Source organism: Anas acuta, unplaced genomic scaffold, assembly GCF_963932015.1.
Source record: "Anas acuta unplaced genomic scaffold, bAnaAcu1.1 SCAFFOLD_50, whole genome shotgun sequence".
Taxonomy (NCBI): domain Eukaryota; kingdom Metazoa; phylum Chordata; class Aves; order Anseriformes; family Anatidae; genus Anas; species Anas acuta.
In genome coordinates this window covers 63819-87804 of record NW_027076097.1, presented here as the reverse complement: position 1 = coordinate 87804, position 23986 = coordinate 63819, and the positions used below count along the sequence as shown (strand labels likewise).

The window sequence follows — 23986 nt, the reverse complement described above, 5'->3', positions numbered from 1 at the left end:
TTGAAATATCCCTTGGGGATGCTGAGTCCAGAGGACCAGAGCAAACCTGTCTAAAGTACACCGTGGAATCACTCGGAATGACTTCCTAGCAGAAGCATGTGTCTGATACGGCTTCAGCTGGTTGCAGTGTTCTTCTTCACCTCATACCTAAATTCAGATGAGAGATCTCAATGAAGATGGAAAGGTTGAGAAATAGAGAAATCACTGATGTGCTTTGAGAACTTCTAAGGACTGAGTACTGCATCAATCCAATGTTGTAACATTAAGGATTGGTTAGAAAAGCAAACGTTAAAAACAAGGAAAGGGGAAGAACAAGTAAGCTTTCTTAAAGTATCTATTCTATTTAAGGTATCTTTAAAGAAGTAAATAAGTACTGAAATATATATGCAGAGAGAGAGAGAGAGAGAGAGAGAGAGAGAGAGAGAGAGAAACCTAAGAGTCTGCTGTGCAGGTTAGCTTCTTGCTCTCTTTTCTAAAAGTCACAGTGAATGCAGCATCTGTGTGCGTTACAAGCATTACCCTCAGTCCAGCACAGGTACACACGAGAGGTCAGCCTGCAGGTTGCGGAGGCAAAGCAACTGCTCTGGCTGGATGTGAAGAGCCAAGACAGAAGTTGCTGTCAGGGAAAAGATACACAGAGGGGATGAAAAAGACGGAGTGTGCTTCCGACCTTCACAACTTCTAAGCAAGCGGAGATGAGGTTGTGGAAGAAGCAAATAAGCTGTTGATCTAGAAGCAGCCTGAAGATTGTCCTTAAGCAGGGCCTTGCATTCTTCATTTTTACAGCATTGCTTGCCTTCAAGTGCACGACGATGATTTTATGAACTTTCTACCACTACAGAAATGCACCGGATTCTTTCACAAAACTTACGGGTGGTACTTGGCAATATTGGTCAGCATTCACTATTTCCTTCTTCATCTCAATTCTCTTTTGGCCTGTGAAGCTTTCCAGATCAGAGGAGAAGATCCACGGTAATACGGAGCTTTGGATACTGCAAAGGAAACGAAGAATCCTACTGACAACTCTTTTCAACCTCGCCTGCAAGCATCACAGAAAAGAATACCGAAAGAACACCGCTTTATCATGGGAAGCATAAATTGGAGCATAGGTGTCCTATAGCTGAAGCGAGGTGAAGCAGGTTCCACACAAGGTGAAGGAGCACACCCATAAGCATTTCCGTAAAGCCGTGTTTTCAAACAAAGGGTTAAGATTTAGATTTTCTTACAAGTGAAGAATGAAGAAATAAAAGGAAAAGAAAATTACCAGGACATCCAGTTTTCCTCTAGCTTGCTTTGCTTCTTTCCGAATCTGAGTCTGGAGTGACAGTCAGGGAGCAGCGTTGTGCAGAAATGCCAAAGCCTCCCCAGCTTGTTGTACCTTCATCAGCAAGGGCTTTGATACTGCTGCCTCCTCAGCAACATCAGCCATTTCCGAGGAAAGCTGGTGTCCATCAGGTCAAATAGGAATGGGAAATCCCTCTTGCCACAACTTCACACTCACACCAGAGTTGGCAGGACAGGCCGATGGACAGAGAAGCGTCTGGAAGAGTGTGAGAAAACAGACTTTAGATTTCCGTCAACCCAGGAAGAATTACTTGCTCATCCCTTCAAAGTGAACTCTGAGTAGAAGGAGGGGATCCCAAGCTGCATTCCTGACATCTATGCTGCAAAGTCATCCAATGGGACATGTTACTGGACCAGCCTGTTACGAACAGAAACAGGACTTTGAGGTTATGCTGTTGGATTAGAATTAAGCTCAAAGAGTTAGTCCTTTGACGTGTTTTTGTTTGCAAGTGTTTTCACTGCTTCCCAGACAATGTCTCCAGCAAGCTAGCTGCTTGCTTCATTTGTTCTGTTCTGTTCTGTTCTTTTTGATTCTGTTTTGTTTTGTTTTCTCAGCCAGGATTCTTAGAGAAATGAGATTAAAGTGATCATATTGTATGTCCACCCATCCCTCCCTCCCCTTCGCTTGTCCAGAGCTTTTACCTCGTCCAGCAGCTTGAATGAACTCGGTCCTAGGCGCAGTTGTGTCCAAGCCATTCTGTTCCTAGACGTGTTGTGAGAACAGACAGCTAAGTAGTGGGGAGAGGACGTGCTGCTGTCTGCAGTGTGACCTCAGCGCTTACCAAACAGTAGGGAATACACAGAGAAGGGCCGTAGGAGAACTTCAAACCCCAGATACGTTTTATGTGGAAACCATATTTCCCAAGATAACGCTGGACACAACTGCATAATCAAAAGGGATTCATTTCTTGGTTCATTCAACTCCTAGGTTTTAGTTTTAAAACATGTCTGTCTTGGCTTAAAGCACTCTTCCAATCTCTATTTCCAGTTACTAGGATTTCCTGAAATAGCTCATCCCATTTTTTTCTTTGTACTCTCTCCCAGCCTCTTTGTTTTCCTCTCCCCAAGAAACTTAGCACTGCTCTCTTCATACTTGACAACTAGATATGGAGCTGTATCAGCCAGAAGGAAGTTTCCTTCACACTTTCTGCTTCTTACGGTATCTGGGCTCTTACCTTTACACTTACTCACCCTTCCTACATTAGCACAAAGAAAGTGTTTTGGAGATCTGATGTCTTGTTTTCCAGAAACTGCCCTGAATCACCTTTACGAGAGCTGTCCCACGCTGCGAGCACAAGTCTTGCAGTCTGGCCAGATATTTGCCTTCTAAGTCAATAACCAAATCTGTTACAAAGGTAAGAACATGTAATGAATGGAAAGGAAATCCTTTTATTTTCATCGCAGTTCACTTTTTTTAGTTAAGTTAAGAACATGTAATTAATGGAAAGGAAATCCTTTTATCCTTTTATTTTGATCCAAATTCACTTTTTTTTTTTTTTTTTTTTTTTTTTTCTAGACCAAGAATGAATCGTGGAGAACCACCAAAACTCAGGTGAGAAATGAAATGACAAATGTTAAGGTCAGGCAGCTTGCCCACTGCCATTGCTACCCTGAAAGCAGATGGAGTGCATCTTCATACGCCACAGCCTGAGACGCTAGTCGACAGGCCAGCCCGTGTGAGGAAGTCCATTGCTGTCCTGAATTTTAACATGACAGGGGGACTCTTAAGCCTCTTGTTTATGCTTTAGTACTTGCGGTCTATGGGAGGACCACAGCACACTCTTCTCTGTCTCCCCTTATTTGTTGATCGTCTGTAGGAAGAAGAGAACGTGCAGAGGCCCTCACCCGTACATTGGGTCTGTTCTCACTCTCTGCAGCTCCATCATTGAGCAAAGTACCAACCTTGAGGCTTCTGTAAGGACTTGACACAAACTACAGAATACTACAATGAAGCATTCACAACAAAACCACATTTTTTTCCTCAGCCAAGCATCAAAACACTTACAGAAGGGCATGGTCCCTCTCTGTGCACCTCAAGGGGAGATCCACAAATCCTCACATGGTTTCATCACATCCAGCACCCTTCTCTGTGCCTCCCAGCTAAACGTGCACAGAGGCAGCTGTTGCCAAAGTGCTGTGGTGACACAATTCAGTTCTGTTTCTGAAGTCATCACCGCAGGCGCCTCCCAGTGACGGCACAACACTCTCTGTTGCTAATGCGTCTGTCTCAGAAACAGCTAGGGAAGTACCACTATGCCCAAACTGACTTGAATTAGAGTAGTTCCCAAATTATTCTCTGCTCCCCTACATCTGTGGAAGGTGGGTGATCAATCTTTTCCTTGAGAAAGGACTACAGAGCAAAAGAGCTTGATTCTGAGACGTTGCCCGTCCTTGTAGAGCAGTTCACCTTTGATTTCCATGCAAGAAAAAAGAAGGTGAAATCAACAATTCCCTTCCTCTGAGCTGGGAATAGGAAAGAAGCCCAATTCTCCAGGAAGCCTTCAAAAGGAAACTCTGCATTTCTTTGTTAAACACCTTGTTTAATTTCTTGAAAGAAATCTTTCCCAGGACTTTGCAACTGCGGTGGTTCAAAGCGGGTGGGCAGCCGAGTTCCACCACGGCCGCTCTCTCACTCCCCCTCCTCAAAGGGAAAGGGGGAGAAAATATGATGCAAAGGGCTCCAGGGCTGAGATAAGGACAGGGCGATGGCTCAACAAGTATCGTGACGGGCAAAGCAGACTCAGCAGAGTGACCCTCAGGGTCCCTCCCTGCCCCTGCTCCCCGTGGGGTCCCTCCCACGGGATGCCGTCCTTCCCCAGCTGATCCCACACGGGCTGCCCACAGGCAGCAGCTCCTCAAGCACTGCTCCCACACGGCTCCGTCCCACGGGCTCCATCCATCCATCCCCCAGGAGCAAACTGCTCCAGCACGGGTCCCCCACGGCTGGGCGGCAGCTCCCCCCAGCCCCCCTGCTCCTGCGGGGGCTCCTCTCCACGGGGGGGCTGCAGCTGCGGCCCGGGGCCTGCTCCTGCGGGGGCTCTCCACAGGCCGCAGACTCCTCCAGGCCACAGCCACCTGCTCCACCGGGGGCTCCTCCACCCACAGGGGGGCAGCAGCGTGGAGATCTGCTCCATGGGGGACCCATGGGTGCAGGGGGACAGCCTGCTCCACCGGGGGCCTCTCCCTGCACAGGCCGCAGGGGAACTGCTGCTGTGAGCCTGGAGCACCTCCTGCCTCCTGCTGCACTCACCTTGGGGGCTGCAGGGCTGCTTCTCACTCCTTGCTCTTCCAGCTTCTGTTGTGCAGCAGTATTTCCCCCTTCTTCCATCTGCTCTCCCAGAGGTGCAAACAACATCGCTTATTGGCTCAGCTCTGGCAAGCGCCGGGGCCCTTTTGGAGCTATCTGGAGCTGGCTGTTGTCTGGACTGTTCTCACAGACGCCATCCCTGCAGGCCCCTGCTACCAAACCCTTGCCACGTAAATCCGATCGAAGTGTATGCAGCAATTACAAAGCCGCTGTGCTTTGGGCTGTCATGATCCTCCTGCAAGTGCAGGGGAGGTGCAGGGTTGCTTTGCATTTCCAAAAGGAGGAAGAAAGCCTCCAACCCCACTGGACCTCAGCCACTTGCAGGATCCAAGCAACGCTCCCCACGTTCAGTTATCTCCCTCCCATGCACACAGTGGGAGCAAGGTTGAACAAGCACATTTTTGAAAATGTTTATCTTAATGAAGAATAAAAGAAGTCTACAACACCCAATCCCTCTGTGCACCCAAGGCAAAAATCGTGGACTATTCTGCCTCAACACTATTTTCAGACCCAATTTGTCAAGTCATCTAGCAGAGGATTTCTCTCTTGTTCACTCACTAGCTTAGTAGAGCACCAGTTTACATAGGTGCTGGAGCAGATTCCTCAACCATCTGAAGGGACTTGATCCCAGAAAAGTTCAAAACTGCAGATGACTCATGATTTTGTGGTGAAGCATCTATTAAATGAGAGCTGTTCCGCTTAGGGCACAGTGAGACAATGTGAGAAGAACCCTGTATCTCACTGATTGAGGCTTTATAACTCTACAGAATTGTCAGTCAACAATAAATGGAAAGTGCAGGAGATATGTTCTTTCTTCCTCCTTTCCCTGCCATACATTAGCAGAGAGATTGTGGTGGGATATAGGTTCAGAGCCTCACAGAAGAAGGATTTGAACCCAGGCTCTCCACAGTCTGCACCACTGCCTTCCTGACGGCTTTTGACTATTTTAATTAATTTTATTATTTTATTTTATTTTATTTTATTTTATTTTATTTTATTTTATTTTATTTTATTTTATTTTATTTTATTTTATTTTATTTTATTTTATTTTATTTTATTTTATTTTATTTACTTTATTAGTATTATTCTTCTTATTTTTCCGGATGGTGTCTAAGTCTTGGGGGGGAAGAACCAACTGTGGGAGGAGGGAATGCTACTACTGTCTGTGACAGTGGTGATTTCTGGACAGTGTTAGCAACAGAGCTTCTGCAGAGAAGAGAAAATGCCAGGCAGTCTCTCTTGGTATTCCATGTACTGAGTACTGAGTGCAGTTTTGGGCTCCACAGTATGAGAAAAAGTATAAGAACAAACCAGTGCACTGTGATAAAGAGAGTTTAATAGGGTACAAAAGGAATAAAAGCAAACAAAATAAGAAATGAGAATATTGATAATCTATAATGTATCATAGAATCATAGAAGCATAGAATATCCTGAGTTGGAAGGGACCCTTAAGGATCATCAAGTCCTACTCTTGACACCGCACAGGTCTACCCAAAAGTTCAGAGCATGTGACTAAGTGCACAGTCCAATCTCTTCTTAAATTCAGACAGGCTCGGTGCAGTGACCACTTCCCTGGGGAGCCCGTTCCAGTGTGCAACCACCCTCTCTGTGAAGAACCCCCTCCTTATGTCAAGCCTAAATTTCCCCTGCCTCAGCTTAACCCCGTTCCCGTGGGTCCTGTCGCTGGTGTTCGTGGAGAAAAGGTCTCCTGCCTCTCGACACCCCCTTACGAGTATAAAATATAGAAATATTGTTTAATTAATAATATTAAATACTTATCATTTTATAATAATGAAACAATGCCATACCGTACAACACAGTCAATCAAGTGGATTTAATTAAATAAATAATAAATCCCAGGAAATTAAATAAAATTTTAAAATGTAAATTTAATACAAATAAAACCCATTTTTCCCATCCCAATGAGTTCCTATCCCCATCATCACTTCCCATCCCACTGATCATTTCCTATCCCAATAACCTCCCAGTTCTGATCCCAAGGCTGAATTCCCAACTCCCACCCAGCCATCCATCCAGCCATGCACCCATTTTCTGCCGTCCGTGCTGGCCATGCCCACATCCATGCCCGGCCTGAGCATGGGCAGCGGGAGCGGGCTGCATGAAATAACTGAACATGAAATTATGAAATAACATGAAATAATAAATAAGGTAACTTAATTGTTGCTGTTGCTGGTGCTGGGCTGAGCTCTGGGGCGCTGGGCTCGCCAGCAGGGCCGCAGCCCCAGGAGGAGCGGGAGCCGGCTGCTGGACCTGCCATGGTGGCTGGAGAGTGGGGCGGTTGCTTGGGGAACGCGGGCAACGGGGGTTCCGTCCCAACGGCTGACCAGCCCCTCGCCGACATCTTGGGGAGGACTGCAGGCTTTGGAGCCAAGCAGGCTGCCCAGCGCAAGACTTGGCCATCCCCAGCAGGCTTGCCCTCCCACGCAGCACTTGCCATGCCCAGGACGCTTCCACACCACCACTTGCCCGGCCCAAGGCTTGCCCAGCCCAGGACCAGCTTCTCGGCCTCAGCGGCAGTGCCCATCCTTGCCATTTCACCGCATGGCACATTCCCAGCAACCCAGACGAAATCTGCCCCATCAACACGAAGCGTTTCTTCAGCCAAAGAGACCTCGTCCCAAAGAATTCCCCTCTCTTGGAGGACTTCTCCAAGCACTTCCTTCCCCAGGGAATGGTACCCACCCCATTCAAGACTTCCCATCCCAAGGCTTTTGCTTCCCAGGGATTTCCTTCCTAGGGAACATTGCCCATTTCCTAGCCCAATGGCTTCCCACCCCAAAGAAGTCTTCCCATGCTGTAGCCCCGAAATGCCCCCAGAGGGCACCTGGCAGCTACTGGGAAGGAAATGAGCTCTGTCATGGTGAGCTAGCCGCTCAAGGCCCTGCTCTTTGGCCCAGGTGTCTGTGAGGCGGTGTTGGCAAGGAGTCCTGTTGTGAACATAAGAACATAACGTAACAGAAGAACATAAAATCACATCAGAGAGAAAAAAATGTAGAATAACAGAACGCGACATAAGAACATCAAACAAAGACAACTCTCATGATGTGGTCTGATAGGATGGAGGAGAAAGCAGAAATCCAGCAATGCTGTCTTTCCTACTCCTCAAAACCAATTCCGTTGACAACTGGGAATGCTTCCAGCTGGAAAAAAATGCCAGAATGAAGTGGAGGACTCCTTGCCATCACTGTGTTTCTGGAGCACACCTCTACCTTTCTGTCCAACAGGGGGTTCTTCTTGGGAGATAATTGCCCAACATGAAAAAACACAACCAAAGCCAGAGGACCCATCTCCGCAACAACACGATAAATAGAAAAGACATCTCTAGATGCAGACCCCAGAGCTCCAATTCACTATGTCCCACTAGTGGAAGTTATTTTTTAGGCTTTGTTTTTAAGGCCACTGGCTGCCTCCTCCCTTATGCTGCCCATTCTCCCTGTTGTCCTGTCTTCTTTCTCCTGCATTGCTTCCTTTCCTTGGTGGACCTTGCTGAGCTCTTTGATGTTTTGTTGTATATATATGTATGAAGACATAAACCTGTTAGAGAGTGTCGAAAGAAGGGCAACAAACAAGAGGGTCTCTTTTAACAGGGGGATTGAGGTTTGTGGCAAGGTTTTGGTAGCAATTTAGGGGCTGCACTGTGCTGGACACAGCAACAGACGCACCATAAGCCAAAGTCAGACAATAAGCCAAGGTGTGTTCACGTGTGGTTTACTGTGGTTTACGTGTGGTTTACGTATAGAAGAAAGTTTTCGCCTATTGGTGAGTATACTGCAGATTTGCTGCATTGTTCTAAATGAAATAGCAAGATAAGTGATGGCATCGTAGGCTGGGAAAATATTTCTAGAGTATTAGCGCATTTTGAGCATCATTTTAACTGTTTATGCAAACATGAAGATTATTAAAATCAGTGTTTATTTATGTCTGTATGTAAACAGGTGATCATGTTGTATAGCATGCAGTAAATGGTTTGTGAATGCTGCTTGAAGAATGAAAAGAGTAAGTCAGCTCCACAAGGAATAAATGAATTTTGTTTATTTGTGCAATGCAGAGATTAGAATTAGACCAACAGCATGGAACCAAAGTCTTGCTCTGTGCCTTTTATCTGTAGGACAGTTCATGGAGGCTTCAGCAGCCCTATCTGTTTTCTAGCACTCTGAAATGTCCTCTGTGGTGCTGCACCCAGTTGAAAGCCTGCACTGATTGTGATGAACTTTCCTAACAGGAGGCACAGGTCCTTCGTCGGACGCTGGCTGGGGATGTATGCTGCGATGCGGGCAGATGATGCTGGCCCAAGCACTGATCTGCAGACACTTAGGGAGAGGTGAGTGCTGGTCCTGAGGGAACTTCGGTATTGTCTGCAGACGCTTCTTCGTAAGTACTCCATTAAAAGCACAAACCCTGAATTTATTAGTGAGACTTTCTTTGATGCCCTGGTAACAGTTCCTAATGAATCAATTCATATTCAGCTGGGTGAAATCATCCCAGCCTGAAGCAGAGAAATAGGCATAGAAGGAGAACAAATGGGGAATCCTGTCGCCATTATTTTATAAACCTTTTAGTGTAACACCCAAGTTGAGGCCAAGGGAAAACCTGCCACCGTGGGACAGTGCTCTTACCCTTCTCTTCACTACTCGCTTGTCAGCAGCACGAGGTCCAAACCCCCCTGGTGCAAGCTCTTAAGCATGCATGTCACATCCCAGGATGCTGCCAGTGGAGTGTTTGGACTTTCTGTATGGATCTTATGTTGTTATTTAATGGGTGCTTAGAAATCCAACAAGGTCTAAACACAGCCTGTACTTTTAAATAATCTTGGAAGCTCATAGATACTGGAATGGCTATCAACACGCAGCATGATCCGTCAGAATATGTTTGCAGTTGATGTTTTTGTTTTGTTTTATTTTCCCTGTTTTTACAATCTAGCCTACGATGATAAAGGGCAGCTTGATGATAAATAACAAGCTTGGAATTCTAGGAGCTCTACACAAAATGTAAATATTCAAGATGAATTGAAATGTCTTTTAACATCTCATTATAAAGCTTTCTGCTGTCTAGACATTTGATCAGTGTAATGAAAACGTCACCATTTTTTATTCTATATCAATTTTTCCTTTCAGATTGGCAATGGGAAAAACACACAAAACAACCAGAAGAATATCACAGAATCCTACGATGCTTTCTCGACAGGAAGGCTTGCTGTTATTCAATCCACCAGATGGGTAAGAACAAACATAAACTTTCAGTTTTTTTCCACTGAAATTTCTACTGTGTTGAATCACTAATTTGCAGTATGTTAATTCATAATTTTAAAAAGTGGATGTGAAGACAATGTGTATGCTTATACAAAAATAGAAAGGTATGCAGATGGGCGCAAAGACTAGTAGTACAGAAACATTCCCTGAGACCTAAATAAAGCCATGTACTAGAATCTAGCTCTTGATAAACTCTGTAAGCCTTGGGTACCAGAGTCAGTAATGTTAGAATAGACAGTCTTGTAGCTTATTGCTGTAATTTGTAATAAGGGGCACTAACATTTGTTAACTTGTAATTCTCATTATAGTTTAGAAGCCTTTTGTTTATTAAAGAAACTGGCACTCCCTAAGTTTTGAAAAGAGCATAGATTGAGAAAATAATTGTTATTGCTAAATACAGATTGCAGTTACTCTAGAATGTTTGACAGTCACGGTATTTACTGTATATTGTTCCCACATTCTTTATGGTCTCATTTTTCTTTGATTTTGTGTACGTGTGTCTTTTTTTCACTATGAAAACAGCACAGGTGGGTGTTGGAGAGGGGAAGTCAATTGGAGAATGGTTTGGACCAAATACAGTTGCTCAAGTACTAAAGTAAGTGAGATCATACCAGTCTCATTCAGAACGTACTCCCCTGAGGCAGCCAAGACAAGGCCCAGGCAGAGTTTTGAAGGCTGCATCTCCCCCTGTCCCACAGTCAGGAATGTACTTGCCATCTCTTTACAAGTGCAGCATGGAATGTCATGCCACAGCTCGGTGTGCAGGTACTGAGTTGGGAATGGGTGACCTCTAAATTTTAATAAAGGAAGAGCCTGAGGAGAAGAAACTGCAGGAAGGTCTCCTCCTATGCCGTCTGCATGCCCTCACCAGTCACACCACAGATGTATATTCCTTTCTGCACAGTGGCACAGCTCTGGCAGGTCAAGAGTGCCACCGTGTAGGTCGGAGTGGTGGTGTGAAACATCAGAGAGAAGCCATCTCGGCTGAGGAGGGAGCTGAGCTGCAATTCCTCCCTTTCTGAGCAGCAGTTCTGCCAGCAAGGCTACTGGATAAAGATGGGCAGCTCCTCATAGTCTGGGAGCCACACTGAAAGGAACTGAGGCTGCTCAGTTCTCCAGGGGTACGTGGAGGTGTCTTACCTCAGGCAGGGGCTAGGCTACAGGTCCTGCGAGCTCAGCAGCAAGTCTTTGACACCCTGGAACAGGCACATGATCTGAAGAGGGAGGGGAGCTGAAGCATGCCCTGGACTCCAGATCTTTCATGGCCAAGTTTTTCATGGTGAAACGCTCACCCCCATTTCTTTCTGGCTTATTTGAAACAGCTAATTCTGCCAGTGCAGCTTAAGAGTGTAGCTCCCTTCCCCAAAGGTTTGGATTTTGCAGAAGTGGACATAAAACTGTGTGCTGCTGTCTCCCACTGAAGTTTTGGTGCCCCAAACCCTTAGCTGATTTAGCTTTTAATGCCCCATTTCTGCTGTGCACGCAGGCTCAGGCAGAAGTAATTCCACTGAATTCAGTGGAATTTCTTAAGCAAAAAGTAATCTGCAAAACTGGCATAGGAATTTTTTTCTTTTCCAGATGAGAAAAGACACAATTGGGCAAGAACCCATTGCAGAGACTGTCGAGTGCAATAAAAAGTAATAAACTTGATGTAGTTGGACTGTTACTGTCACTGCACTTAGCAGTAAGACAAAACAGTTTGCACATGGTGCAGCGCATATGTTTTTCCTGGTACCACTCAGTACCTATTTTTCTAAAGATATTAAACATTTAATGTTTAAAGTTTTCTTTTTCTTACATGGAGACTTTAAAAAATGCAGAAAGGATGTTTTTTCTTAAGAAAAAAAAAAATAAATAAATGGTTCTGAGTGTAAAGCTACCCTTTTGATCCAACTAGTTTATATTAATTAGTACCTTAATGTTTTCTAGGAAGCTTGCTTTATTTGATGAATGGAATTCATTAGCAGTTTATGTATCTATGGGCAATACGGTGGTCATTGAAGACATCAGTAAGTGACACCTCATCAGTTTTCTGGTAACAGTTTCTGATTTGACTCCATTTGCCAGCATGTATCTAAACATGAACAAATACTTGGGGGGCCATGGCTTTGTCTTGCAAGGGTAAGAAGAGGGAAGAAGGACATACAAACTCAGTTGTGTTTTTTTGATCCCTGATGCCAACTCCGTGCTCACATCACTGGATGTGAAGAGCTCCTTGAAGAATTTCTACTGTCATCATTTCTGCCATTTCATTTCTCTGGCGTTTTATAGGCAAAGCTTGACAGTATTAATAACAATAATAGTACATGTCACTGCAGTCTTAAATTGTCATCCCCCAATCATTTATCTAACGTCTCACTTGGACGTGCCAGCACATACTGTCTGCTAGAATTACTTCTACTAAATAGCTGTAATTGCCATGCCCGGCTCGTTTTGTCTTGGGTGCCCTATAAAGATCCCTGGCAAACTAGCTTAATTCACTACTGAGAGGAAGATCTGCTTTGTGTTCCTCTGTGCGTTGACTGATTTCTAGTTTTATTCCCCCAGAAAAAATGTGCCGGTCCCCTCCTCAGAGCAGCAGCGCGTCCCACAGCAGTGCACATTTGCACAGAAGTGCTCTTGGCCGAAGCAAGAACGCAGGAGGACTCTGCACAGGCTGGCAACCCCTCTTGCTTATTATACCTCTACGACTAGGGATAAATCACATAAATCCCGTATATATTGATGCAATTAAAGTAAGGTTTTCTTTCAATTCATTGCTCGTTACTGTCAAATAAGTTTGGGTATCTGTGATGTCAGTAAAGAAATGAATTACAATTTCCTTTATTCCTTTTGAACTCCTAGGAATGCTTTAAGATGCCACAGTCTTTGGGAGCATTAGGAGGGAAACCAAATAATGCCTATTATTTCATAGGATTTTTAGGTAAGGAAAAAAGAAACTTATTCCAAATGTGCAGATGATCCAAAGAGAACATTTTTTGAAGGGGAAATAGTAAGGAGTCTAAGCGTGAACCTCTAGAAGTAAAGAAAGATGAGAATAGAATAAAATAAATGAAGAAGCATATCTAAAAGAGTTTAGAAACAGTATGAGATGATCCTTAACAGGAGCAGAAAGTTAACAGCAAAGCTAGGTGTAAAAATAAGTGATGACATCAACAAGAGCAACATACTAAGAATAGCTGATAGCATTTGACAAGTGTATTGGTCAAATGTCACTTTTATTTTCTTGTATTTCAAAACTGTTTCTGATAGCAGTATCTTTTTCACCTTTTGCATACCTTCTGTTATTAAGTATTGCTCTAATTAATTTAAAATGCATTCCTTCAGATTTCACCCCACTTTGGGCCAAAATTTTGCAACCCTATTTTGTCCTTTTGTAAAACCTAACCTGTTTTAGTTAGGCTTTTTTGTTCCAATTTCTGAATGAATGCCTAGTGGGATTACAGATTGCATCTGTGAACATCCTGTACCTTTTAATCTGTCAAATGTTAGTGTTTACAACACTTGAGATTTTTTTTTAAAAAAAAAAAAAAGTACTGGATCTCACATGGAAAAATAAAAGTATGTGACAAAGATAGAACATATCCAACCAAAAAATTACAGTAATAGGTCACAATAGGAAGTTATACTAAATACCCTGTGGGAAACATTGTGTCTAAACCTTCCGTTTCTCTTAAAGAATCCCTAGCTGGAAAGTCTAGATTATACTGACTGCGATGGCAATCTAATTTCTATTTTACAGTTCTGGACCAAGTGCTTATTAATGTCACTTGCTTATTTTTAACATACGGCTTTTACCCATCCAGGCAATGAGCTGATCTATCTGGACCCTCACACCACTCAAAGCTTTGTAGATTCAGAAGAAAATGGCACGGTTGACGATGAGAGTTTCCACTGCCTGGAAGCCCCACATAGAATGAAGATCATGAATTTGGACCCTTCAGTAGCTTTAGTAAGTGTCAGGAAATCTTGAATGCATATACTTTATCTCAAAGTAATGTCTCTCTACATTGGTAAGGGCAGCAATGCATCTCCTTGAACAGAACCAAGATCACAAAGCTGTCTTCTGTGATCAACACATAGTAGTTTGTACATAACTACATGGAGAATCTTAGGGCAAGTGGGGAGCTGTCTGTACTGTAGGGAGCTCGCTTTGTTTTCTTTACTGAGCAGCTTTTACTTCTTTCAAGAGGCATTATAATGGTCAGAGCAAAGAACTGAAACAGGTTTACGTGTTTTATTCTATCACTACTTTATGTTTGGTCACCTCTAGACAAGTTACTTAAACTTACTTTCTATCATAAGTTAAAAATGTTTAAGTGGAATTATTGTATTTCACCCCAAATTACAAATACAAATGTATTATTTGTAATTCACCCAAAATGTCATGGGGGTACTGTGGTATTTGAAAAAATTGGATCTGATCCCATGCCAGTATCCTGTGATTGGGTGATTGGCAGTTGTCACCAGTGGGATGTGTTTCTAAAGCTTTAAACAATCTGTAAAGATACCGGTATCTGTCATTCATTCACATACCTGTTTTTTAATACTGCTGCTTTTTAGAAAGTTTTTTTGTTTTGTTTTGTTTTGTTTTGTTTTAATACTTAACTACGTAACTGTGCAAAATGTGGCATGATGCAACGAGACAGACAAAATCATAATGAAGAGCAAATATTTTCAGTATAGATACCACAATGGAAAAGTTCCTTAGGTGGTCCATCATCTACAAGTTTTCAGCTTCTGCTGATACCTGGACTGTAGGAACTGGGTGGCGCTCCATGGAGGAGCACACAGGAGCTGCTGCTATTTTTTGCTTGACTATTTTGTTAGGGGTTTGCAGGGCCTTGTTCTCCCCGTGGGTTCTCTCCCTAGAGCTGCCACATATTTGGAGTCTTATATCTACTGATCGTACAGGGCATTACTGTATCAGAGGTCAAACCGCCTTACCTGCTGGTACCACATACCTACCATCTGCAAAGGTAAAACTCTGTGTGTTTGTTTTTTCCCCTAAGGGCTTCTTTTGCAAAGAAGAATGTGATTTTGATAACTGGTGTAGTCTTGTACAAAAGGTAAGAGTGGGAACTTAGCATCTCGATTTGTTCTTTATAAAGTCTGGTTTTTATTGTCTGTTTTTTGTAAAATTTTCCTTTGCATTTTCCTTTGTATACAAATTGTATGAGCCATGGAGAAGAATGCATTAAAGCATCAGGGTAAGGCAATACTACTGAATTGCTAATTGGAAATTGTTCAGCACTTTACCAGCCACAAACCCTGCCAGTTGGAAAATGGGTGTAAACATACACACTTGAAGGTGTTACTGGGTGACACTTGCTTTTAACTTCTAATTCTCACTAAATGACTAAGGTTTAACTGCCATATTGTAGTGATGTGTCAATGATTTGCTTCCTGATCCTTTTTTATTGTTTGACATAATAGATTGCGTGTTCTAATTATGACTGTTAGTCCCTGCTATCTTAAAGATCTGATTCTGTAAGTGCTGCAGGCCTCTAGCTCCTGCTGATCTAGGGAGAACAGAAGGTGCTGGCTGCCACAGGAAACAGACTTGAGGATGTTTCTGCATGCAGCTGTTAAGCTAAGCACCAGACGTCTGAATGTAAAGTACCATCAACCTCTAAAGGCATTTATTTAAAAAAAAAAAAAAATCATCTAAGGAAAACAGTTTGTAAATAACTGAAATACAGGACAGAAGGTAACTTCTCTTTGAAGAGGAATAGCGTTTGGCTTCAGGAACACCTTTTTTCCTGACCAAAACCTGTCCTTCAAATCTGATGCGTTTTTTTTTTTTTTTTTCCCCTTTGGAGGAGCTGATAGATCTGTCTTTTGTGCTATTGATCAACAGAAAACTTGAGGAGAGTTCTATGCAAGCAACTTTCTTTTAAAAAGCAGAAAATATTGTACATTCCTAGTGTGCTTGCTACATGTAAACAAAATTACAGGTTTGCAGATATCAAAGCTGATATCAAAAGATGATAAGACTGATAATTTGTAGTACAGTTCAAGAGATCTGTCTTCCAGATGTGTTTGAACTAGGGATGTATTACAGAGACCATGGTGCTTGGATTTCACAGTATGTCTGTATAAAGACTTTTTTTCCTGATGGACATGCGTAATTAAAAAACACTTTCAATTAAGCAGACACGTTTTGTGTTTGAAGCGTCTCCCGAGCCAGCTTTTAAAATGAAAGCATTCTGTCCTCAGGAGATTCTAAAGCAGCAGAGTCTACGGATGTTGGAGCTGGTCCAGAAGCACCCGCCACACTGGCCTCCTTTCATACCTCCAACAAAACCAGAAGTGACAACCACAGGAGCAGGTAAGGCACCGATTAAAAGCCTAATTGTGCAATGTTATGTTCCTCGTTAGCAAATAAAAGAATAATCAGAGGTAGAATAACTATCCTTTGTGAGTGTCAAGCAATATATAGCAGGCATGTATCCAAACAAGCCATACAATTGCTAGCACAGATTTATTTTTTCACTCTTACAAAGTACTTTTCTGGAATGCGTCTTTCAAAGTTTTTTTTTTTTAAGTGAACAAAATCAGGCATGTCTTTAGAAGCATTTTTTTCTTTATCTTTTTTTACAGAACTCATTGAATCTACTGACAAGCTATTTGAATTGGAAGAAGAATTTGAAATCCTGAGTGTGTGAAGGAAACTGTGGTGACTCTTCTGAGTGTTGAATATATTGGTAATATTATTGCATTGACTTAAACAGCCATGTTAGCCCCGAAGTGCCTGAAATTATGGATAACAGAGCACAGAAATCTAGTAGCATCCAAAACTCCAAGGGCAGTTTAACACACAAGCTTCCCCGGATGGAAAGGCAGTAAGAGCTCTTGTGATAAGATGCTTAAAGGGAATCTCTTTTTAACGTACCTTATCTGGAGACAAACGGGCCTTTGAGATTAAGGCAAAAATACATGTATCACTGGGCACCATGTTTGGAGAAAGGGATAACCCAAATGGATATTTCTTGCTCTCATATAATAATGCAATAGTTTAGTTCTTCAAGCAAAACAGTCTTCAGTTAAGGAGGATGTTTACTTCTGTTCCCTCCTGTGGGCTGCGTCATAGGAAAAATACATTGTCTTGTTTAAAAGATCGACTGGATCAGGAGAAAATTGTTTCCTTGTTAAATATTTTAACATGTATTTGAGCAACCAGACCTTATTACAAAAATGTTTCTGTAAAAGGAACTATGTCTAATGTATACATTTTGCAATAGCCTTCCTGTTTCTGGGAGACCTCAAGAGGAACAGGAGACTCAAATAGTTGATACAGATCACAACCACTGTTATAGTTATGGTATATTTCACCTTGACCTTAAAATTCAAATGATTAAAACTTAGGTTATTTCTTTCCGAGTTAAAACGAGTCAAAGGTGGTTTAACTGTACCTTATTTATTTTAGAATAGATTTACACAAGTTTCTCTGTTACAGCACTTTATCTGTGCATCTAATAAATTTCTTAAGCTTTTCTTAGGTTGTATGCTGCTATGTTTGGTTAATTTGTGTGAACTAAATATAAACCAGGTTATCTTAAAACTTAATATAGAAGCGTACACAGATTACTGAATTGTTGCTTTTTGACTTCTTGCCTTTTGAAATCTGTTTTGGTAGAAGTGCCTTAACCCTACAGGTTTATCAGAACAGCCTGGGCAGTTTTATTTCTAAGGCAGAGAATCTCTCTCTAGCAGCCATAAGAAAAACAGTTCAGAATAAAGAAAGGCAAAGATTTTTAATCCATGCTGAAGTTCCTTTTCACTACCAGACAGTCCCCCTTGTGGTCATTTTGTCATGCTAGTGTAATGAACATGAACTGCAGACTTTCATCTTCACCAATAAATGACAACATAGAGAAATACTGAATAGTGTCTCCTCTCACTTGCACCTCTCCATCAGGGCCACTGTTTTTTCAAACAAAAGAGTTAACGAGATCCTATTGCATCTTGTTTAATGTTTATTAACTACAGTTTGGAAACCACAAACGTAGAAAAAAAATATCATTTCCTTATTTTATTAAAACATATATAAAACATATAAAAAACATATATAATATATATATATAACACATATTGTGTTGTAAAGCACACAATTCCCTACCAATGACAACAAAAAAATCATCTAATTGAGCATGCAGTTTTCATTAACCTGTTTTTTTGTTTCTTTTTTTTTTTTACAAATACCCAACAACACATACACATGTGTTGTGTTGTGTTTTTTTCCATCATTTCTCACTGAAGCAATACCCATCCCGTATCAGATCTGTGTCATTACTCTAATTTTTGTTCCTAATGTACTTGAAAAACTTCTTAACTCTATTGATTGCAACAGTGGATTTTTTTCCCTCCGATCTTAACTCCATTTATCAATTACTTATTCTCTTAAAATCCTGCTTTTAAGAGATGGTTAGGTATTCACCATCTCTCACTCTTATTTATAGATTTTCTTTTCTTTTTCAGTAGTTCAGCCCTAGTCAACTCGGAGGTGGGCAGCAGCAGCTTCTATGGAGCTCCTATGCTGAAAAAAAAAAAAAAAGTTGAGCCTTGAGGGAAAAGGAAGGTGGGAGAGCCAGATGGGGCAAGAGGAAGGGAGGTGGTTTGACCAGGACACCTTGAGGGTCTGGGAAGAGAAGAAATGGATGGGTGCTTAAGAAATGAGCAGCATCACAGCCTACATACGGAAGAATTGTGACGAGCAGTTTAGAAATGTGAGCAATTGGTGGTCTTGTGTTGATCGGCAGCTGTGCTCCATGGTTATAGCTGTAATTTCAGCAGTTTACTGTGTAAGCCGCATGTTGCCACTTCCTTGATCAAGGCAATGCTGTTCAGTTGCAGGGAAGAGGGGCAAGACTCAGGGAAGAAACAGAACGGAGAAAACTGTACACTGTGGATATGCACACGTAGCCATAAAATCAGTGCTGGACAGAAACAGAGAAAGAGAGACAGACAGACAGACAGAACGAAAGGAGGGAAGGAAGGAAGGAAGGAAGGAAGGAAGGAAGGAAGGAAGGAAGGAAGGAAGGAAGGAAGGAAGGGAGGGAGGGAGGGAGGAAGGAAGGAAGGAAGGAAGGAAGGGAGGGAGGGAGGGAGGAAGGTAAAGGGAGAAAGAAGGAATACCCCACACTCATAAAACTGAGAAAGATCCAGGTGTAAAAGAATGTAAAAGAAAGACAACTGTCATGTTGTGGTCTGATAGGATGGAGGAGAAAGCAGAAACCCAGCAATTCTGTCTTTCCTACTCCTCCAAACCAATTCCGTTGACAACTCTGAATGCTTCCAGCTAGAAAAAAAAGGAAGAATGAAGTGGAGGGCTCCTTGCCATCACTGTATTTTTGGAATGGATTTCTGGATAGTCCCCGCAGCCAGCTGTAGGGCCTGTGCCAGGCTTGGAGTGGCTGCAGGAAACATGCCAGGGGCTCGAGGGGCTGCAGGGCGAGTGACACGGGTTTGAGGGGCCTCAGGTCCCACCGCAGTGGTTGAAGTCGATGCAGGGAACATCAGAGTTGTTGGAGGGGCTGCAGGTAAAATGCCAGGGGTTGCGGGGGCTGCAGGGTGCTGAGTCACAGCTTTGCATCAGGTCAAGACGCATTTTCCTAGAACCATCCATTTCCTCCTGAAGGGGCTGAATAGCATGGAACGGTCTTCAAAATGCACAGAGCAGACCCCAGCAAACGTAGGGATGCTGCTGGCAAGTAGGGAACTTTTTTGTTGATGTTGTTAACATTGTTTCACGACAACAGATGCAAACATGTATCTTGAGTTGAGGGCAAAGGTGACCTTGGATCTGAAGCACACAGGCGTTCGCTAATGTCCCCCCATCCGGAGTGAATCCACAACGACTCGGAAGGAAAACTAAAGTCCAAAGCAGTGCACTGGGATAAAGAGAGTTTAATAGGGTAGAAAAGGAATAAAAACAATACAATAAATATTAATATTTATAATTTATAATATAATAACGTATAAAAATTGTTTAATTAATAAGATTAAATAATAATCATCATAATTTTATAATAATAAAACAACGCCATACTGCATAACACAGTCAATAAAGTGGATTTAATGCAATAAAAATAAAACCCATTTATCCCATCCCAATGAGTTCCTATCCCCATCATCACTTCCCATCCAACTGATCATTTCCTATCCCAACAACGTCCCAGTTCTGATCCCAAGGCTGAATTCCCAACTCCCACCCACCCATCCAGCCAGCCATGCACCCATTTTCTGCATTTTCAGGTCACAAGACTCTGACGAAGGCCACCTCAGCCTTTTCCCCGAAAAAAAAGATGCTCTTTATTGTGAAAAACTTCACTTTTGCACAACACTGCAGACCCAGCCAAGATGGTCCTGCAAGACAAGGTGAAACAAACATACAAAGCCCATATGGATGTAAATTGGTTCATCTAAACAAATTCCTACCACGAAATCCTGATCCTCAATCTCAGCACCGATGAAAAAAGAGGATACAGTTCCCTCCTCCAAGGTCCCTCTCTGCCCCTGCTCCCCGTGGGCTCCTCTCCATGGCTGCAGCTGCGGCCCGGGGCCTGCTCCTGCGGGGGCTCTCCACAGGCCGCAGCCTCCTCCAGGCCACAGCCACCTGCTCCACCGGGGGCTCCTCCACCCACAGGGGGGCAGCAGCGTGGAGATCTGCTCCATGGGGGACCCATGGGTGCAGGGGGACAGCCTGCTCCACCGGGGGCCTCTCCCTGCACAGCCCGCAGGGGAACTGCTGCTGCCTCCTGCCCTCCTGCTGCACTCACCTGGGGGGCTGCAGGGCTGCTTCTCCTCTCTTTCTCCCTGTGAAACAGCTTTTTGTTGTTATTTTTGTTCTCCTTTCTTCAATATGCTCTCCCAGAGGAACAAGCGACATCGTTTCTTGGCTTGGCTCTGGCCAGCAGTGGAGCCGTTATCTAACGGGGGGCAGCTTCTAGATTCTTCTCACGGAAGCCACCAAAGGGAGGACAGACCAAATGATTGCAAATTGATATCCACGTGACAGCAAAATGGAGTCAAAGGATAAATTGTGCTATTCAGACTAAAAATGTGTAACATGCAGCTACATATATCTGACCTTTGCACCTAAGTGCTGTTAACCATCCCAGGCATTTGTTGTTCACATGGTGAATAAGTGCTGTTTTGGATTTACAGAGATAATCTGTAGATTTGGTTCCAAAGGGGTTCAAATTCAGGCAAGGCAGTGAGAGCTTTGTGGGCTGCAGGAGAACCAAAATGCAGGAACTGTCAGGGCTCATCCTCACCCGTGACCAACTCTCATTTGGTCTTCTTTGGAGAGAAAGCCAAGCCAGCCAGATGGCTTCCACTACTTCTATGGGAGTGACATTGGGATTGATCTTTAAAATGAAATGAAGCAGAAGGCTGTGGGTTCTCCAGCCTTCAAGATATGCAGCACTTGGCTGGGAAGGTTTCTTCCGTTCCTATGGATTTGAAGAATTAGGGCTGAAAGAAGCAGCAGGAGCCTAGGGCCATATTCTGTCATCTCTATGGAAACTCCTGACGGGAATTACCTCCCTACTGGTGTCAAACTGCAGGCAGGCAAACGGGTGTGGTCTCCTCTCTGTGCAACTCCCCAATCCATGGTGTCTCTTTGCATGTGTGAAATTGCATGTGTATAGGGGGTGTGGTGGCAGAAGAGTGCAAGCCTCTTCTGATGGGTCCTAAAGCTGTGAGTCTGACCCTTCTGTGACTGTGCTGAAAGCGATCCTGGGGATAGAAGGGAGAGTGATCCAGCTGCACATCATGAGACGGGGAAGAGACGGAGGCTCTGGCGTGCACTGCTGACTGGTTTGCCTCGGTGGGGTTGGAGTGAGGAAGCTGTACCCTCCTCTGTTAGCACAAAGGAGAGGAGTTATTCCACGCTATTTTTCCTCCTCTGTGTATGAATGGACAGACTGCACAGTTGGTTAAGGCCGTAGCTACTGAAGACAAGAACTCGATTGTCTGCTGCTCTTCAGGCAGAAGGCAGAAGGAATCAAGAGACAGGACTGGCTCTGTCTGCATACTGCAGTAGATGCACTTTTTTGCATCTTCTGTGCGTGAAAAAGTATGTTTTAATTGATAAGAATCCCAAGGGCCTAGAAATACTGCAGTTTTAGGATAAAACTGGCATAAACTGAGTGTCCTGAGGATTTTGAGTACTCCATTTCCGTGGCCAGACCAACAGAAACTCCAGGGCAATAGTAAACACAACTTTCTCTCTCTTATCCTAAATTTCTCCACTTGTTATCTCCTGACCAGCAATTTACAGGAAAGTTACAGGAAAGTGAGGGAAAATATTTGAACTATTTATACACCAGTGCAGGTGGTGCCATGTTAACTTCACTCTTTTGCAAGATCTTGTTTGCTAACAGCAAGTTATGGCCCCTAGGGATGTTTTACCTTGAGGGAGGGAATGGGGGCACACCAAAACAAGTAGAACAAGCAAAATACTGTGGGGTGGAGCTGACAAAACAACAAACAAACAAACAAACAACAAAAAAACAACTACCACCACAGACCACCCACTAGTGCCGTGCTTTTCATCCTGAAGTGAGGAAAGAGCAGAGCATCCTTGCAGTACCTTCATGCCTCAAAACCCTCCTTTGTCACTCTTCCTGCACTTGTGTAACAGTTGCTTGCAGGTCTGTTTCCTTTCTTATTTCAGGACTGGAAGATGGCTTCATGGACAAAACAGACTTGGCTTGGGGAAGAGTAATTGAATTTATTGCCAACTGATCACAAAGTAGGACAGTGAGAATTTAAAAACTTTAAAACCAACCAACCAACCAACCAACCAACCAAACAGAAAACCACCTCGCCACACTACCTCCATCCCAGGCTAAACCTCAGTCTTGATTCTTCTACCTATTTCCCACAGAGCAGTGGGGGGTGGTTGGAGGATGTTGGGGAATGGAGGTTGCAGGCTCTGCTGCTCCTTCATTGTATTTGGCAATTTTATTGATGGTAGCGCTCCCCACCCCTCCCATCCCCTCTTTTCCCTTCCCTCCACTCCCCTGCCCTCCCCTATGCTCCCTGTTCTTTCTGACCAACAGTATGATAGATTCGGGTGGGTGGTCAGCACGTGGGGCTACGGGGAGAGGACATGTACACAAAGATTTGGCTCCAGATCCAAAATGTCATGTATTTGGCAATTTTATTTATGGTAGCACTCCCCTCCCCTCCCCTCCCCTCCCCTCCCCTCCCCTCCCCTCCCCTCCCCTCCCCTCCCCTCCCCTCCCCCTCCCCTCCCCTCCCCTCCCCTCCCCTCCCCTCCCCTCCCCTCCCCTCTTTTGCCTCCTCTCCCCACTTTTGCCTCCCCTCCCCTCCCCTCCCCTCCCCTCCCCTCCCCTCCCCTCCCCTCCCCTCCCCTCCCTTCCCCTCCCGTCTCCTCCCCTCCCCTACCATCAGCTCCCCTATGCTCCCTGTCCCTATACTCTGCTACACTCCCCTCCCCTAGACTACCCTACACATTCCTACACTCCCCTCCCCTATCCTACCCTAAACTCCCGTTCGCTACACTACCCTACATTACCCTATGCCCCCCTCACCTACAGTCTCCTACACTCCCCTCCCGTATCCTACCCTACACTCCCCTAAACTCCGATCACCTACACTACCCTATACTCTCCTATGCTCCCCTCCCCTCTAACACGCTACTCTACGCTATGCTACACTACCCTACCCTACCCTACCCTACCCTACCCTACCCTACCCTACCCTACCCTACCCTACCCTACCCTACCCTATCCTATCCTATCCTATCCTACCCTCCCCCTGCCCTCCCCTCCCCTCCCTTCCTTTTATTCCCTCCCCTTCCCTCCCCTCTTGTCTTCTTCTCTCCTCTCTTCTTTCTTTCGGGTAACTTCAAATCGCTTCAGTCGTTCTCATAGCTCCTATCCCTGGCTGATTCACGGGAACCCATCAGCAGCAACCAGAAGCGCTCCAGCAGCTGCTTGTCACTGGTCGAGCAACAGTCTCCAACTGGGAATCGCTGACTTCGTTGTGTGGCTCAGACAGGTGCCTTGCAGTTCCACCGTGGCCTGGACGT

The 23986-nt window shown here is 44.1% G+C and overlaps 1 protein-coding gene and 2 long non-coding RNA genes across 4 annotated transcripts; 2 read left to right on the top strand and 1 right to left on the bottom strand.

Moving 5' to 3' along the window:
- Positions 1-903: 903 nt before the first annotated feature.
- Positions 904-20919, bottom strand: LOC137848967 (uncharacterized). Its single transcript, XR_011091615.1, has 4 exons — positions 20703-20919; positions 2609-2688; positions 1265-1540; positions 904-992 (listed from the first exon to the last, which is right to left on the bottom strand). It is a non-coding gene; the product is annotated as an uncharacterized lncRNA (long non-coding RNA).
- Positions 9783-11930, top strand: LOC137848958 (uncharacterized). 2 transcript variants are annotated; one of them, XR_011091606.1, is made up of 3 exons: positions 9783-9888; positions 10444-10516; positions 11851-11930. It is a non-coding gene; the product is annotated as an uncharacterized lncRNA (long non-coding RNA). The 2 variants fall into 2 exon arrangements; XR_011091605.1 differs by lacking the exon at positions 9783-9888 and having other exon boundaries at positions 10045-10516.
- Positions 12690-17809, top strand: LOC137848957 (cysteine protease ATG4A-like). The gene is made up of 5 exons (XM_068668440.1): positions 12690-12844; positions 13728-13873; positions 14934-14990; positions 16141-16252; positions 16525-17809. Exons 1-5 carry the CDS (start codon positions 12778-12780, stop codon positions 16587-16589), a joined length of 447 nt encoding a protein of 148 aa, XP_068524541.1. The 5' UTR covers positions 12690-12777; the 3' UTR covers positions 16590-17809.
- Positions 20920-23986: the final 3067 nt, after the last annotated feature.

Excerpts from the sequence above, each read along its gene's own strand:
- LOC137848957 (XM_068668440.1), top strand. The coding sequence starts at position 12,778 with ATGCCACAGTCTTTGGGAGCATTAGGAGGGAAACCAAATAATGCCTAT. Across the intron at positions 12,845-13,727 it reads TTATTTCATAGGATTTTTAG|GCAATGAGCTGATCTATCTG; the intron begins GTAAGGAAAAAA and ends TTACCCATCCAG. Across the intron at positions 14,991-16,140 it reads GGTGTAGTCTTGTACAAAAG|GAGATTCTAAAGCAGCAGAG; the intron begins GTAAGAGTGGGA and ends TTCTGTCCTCAG.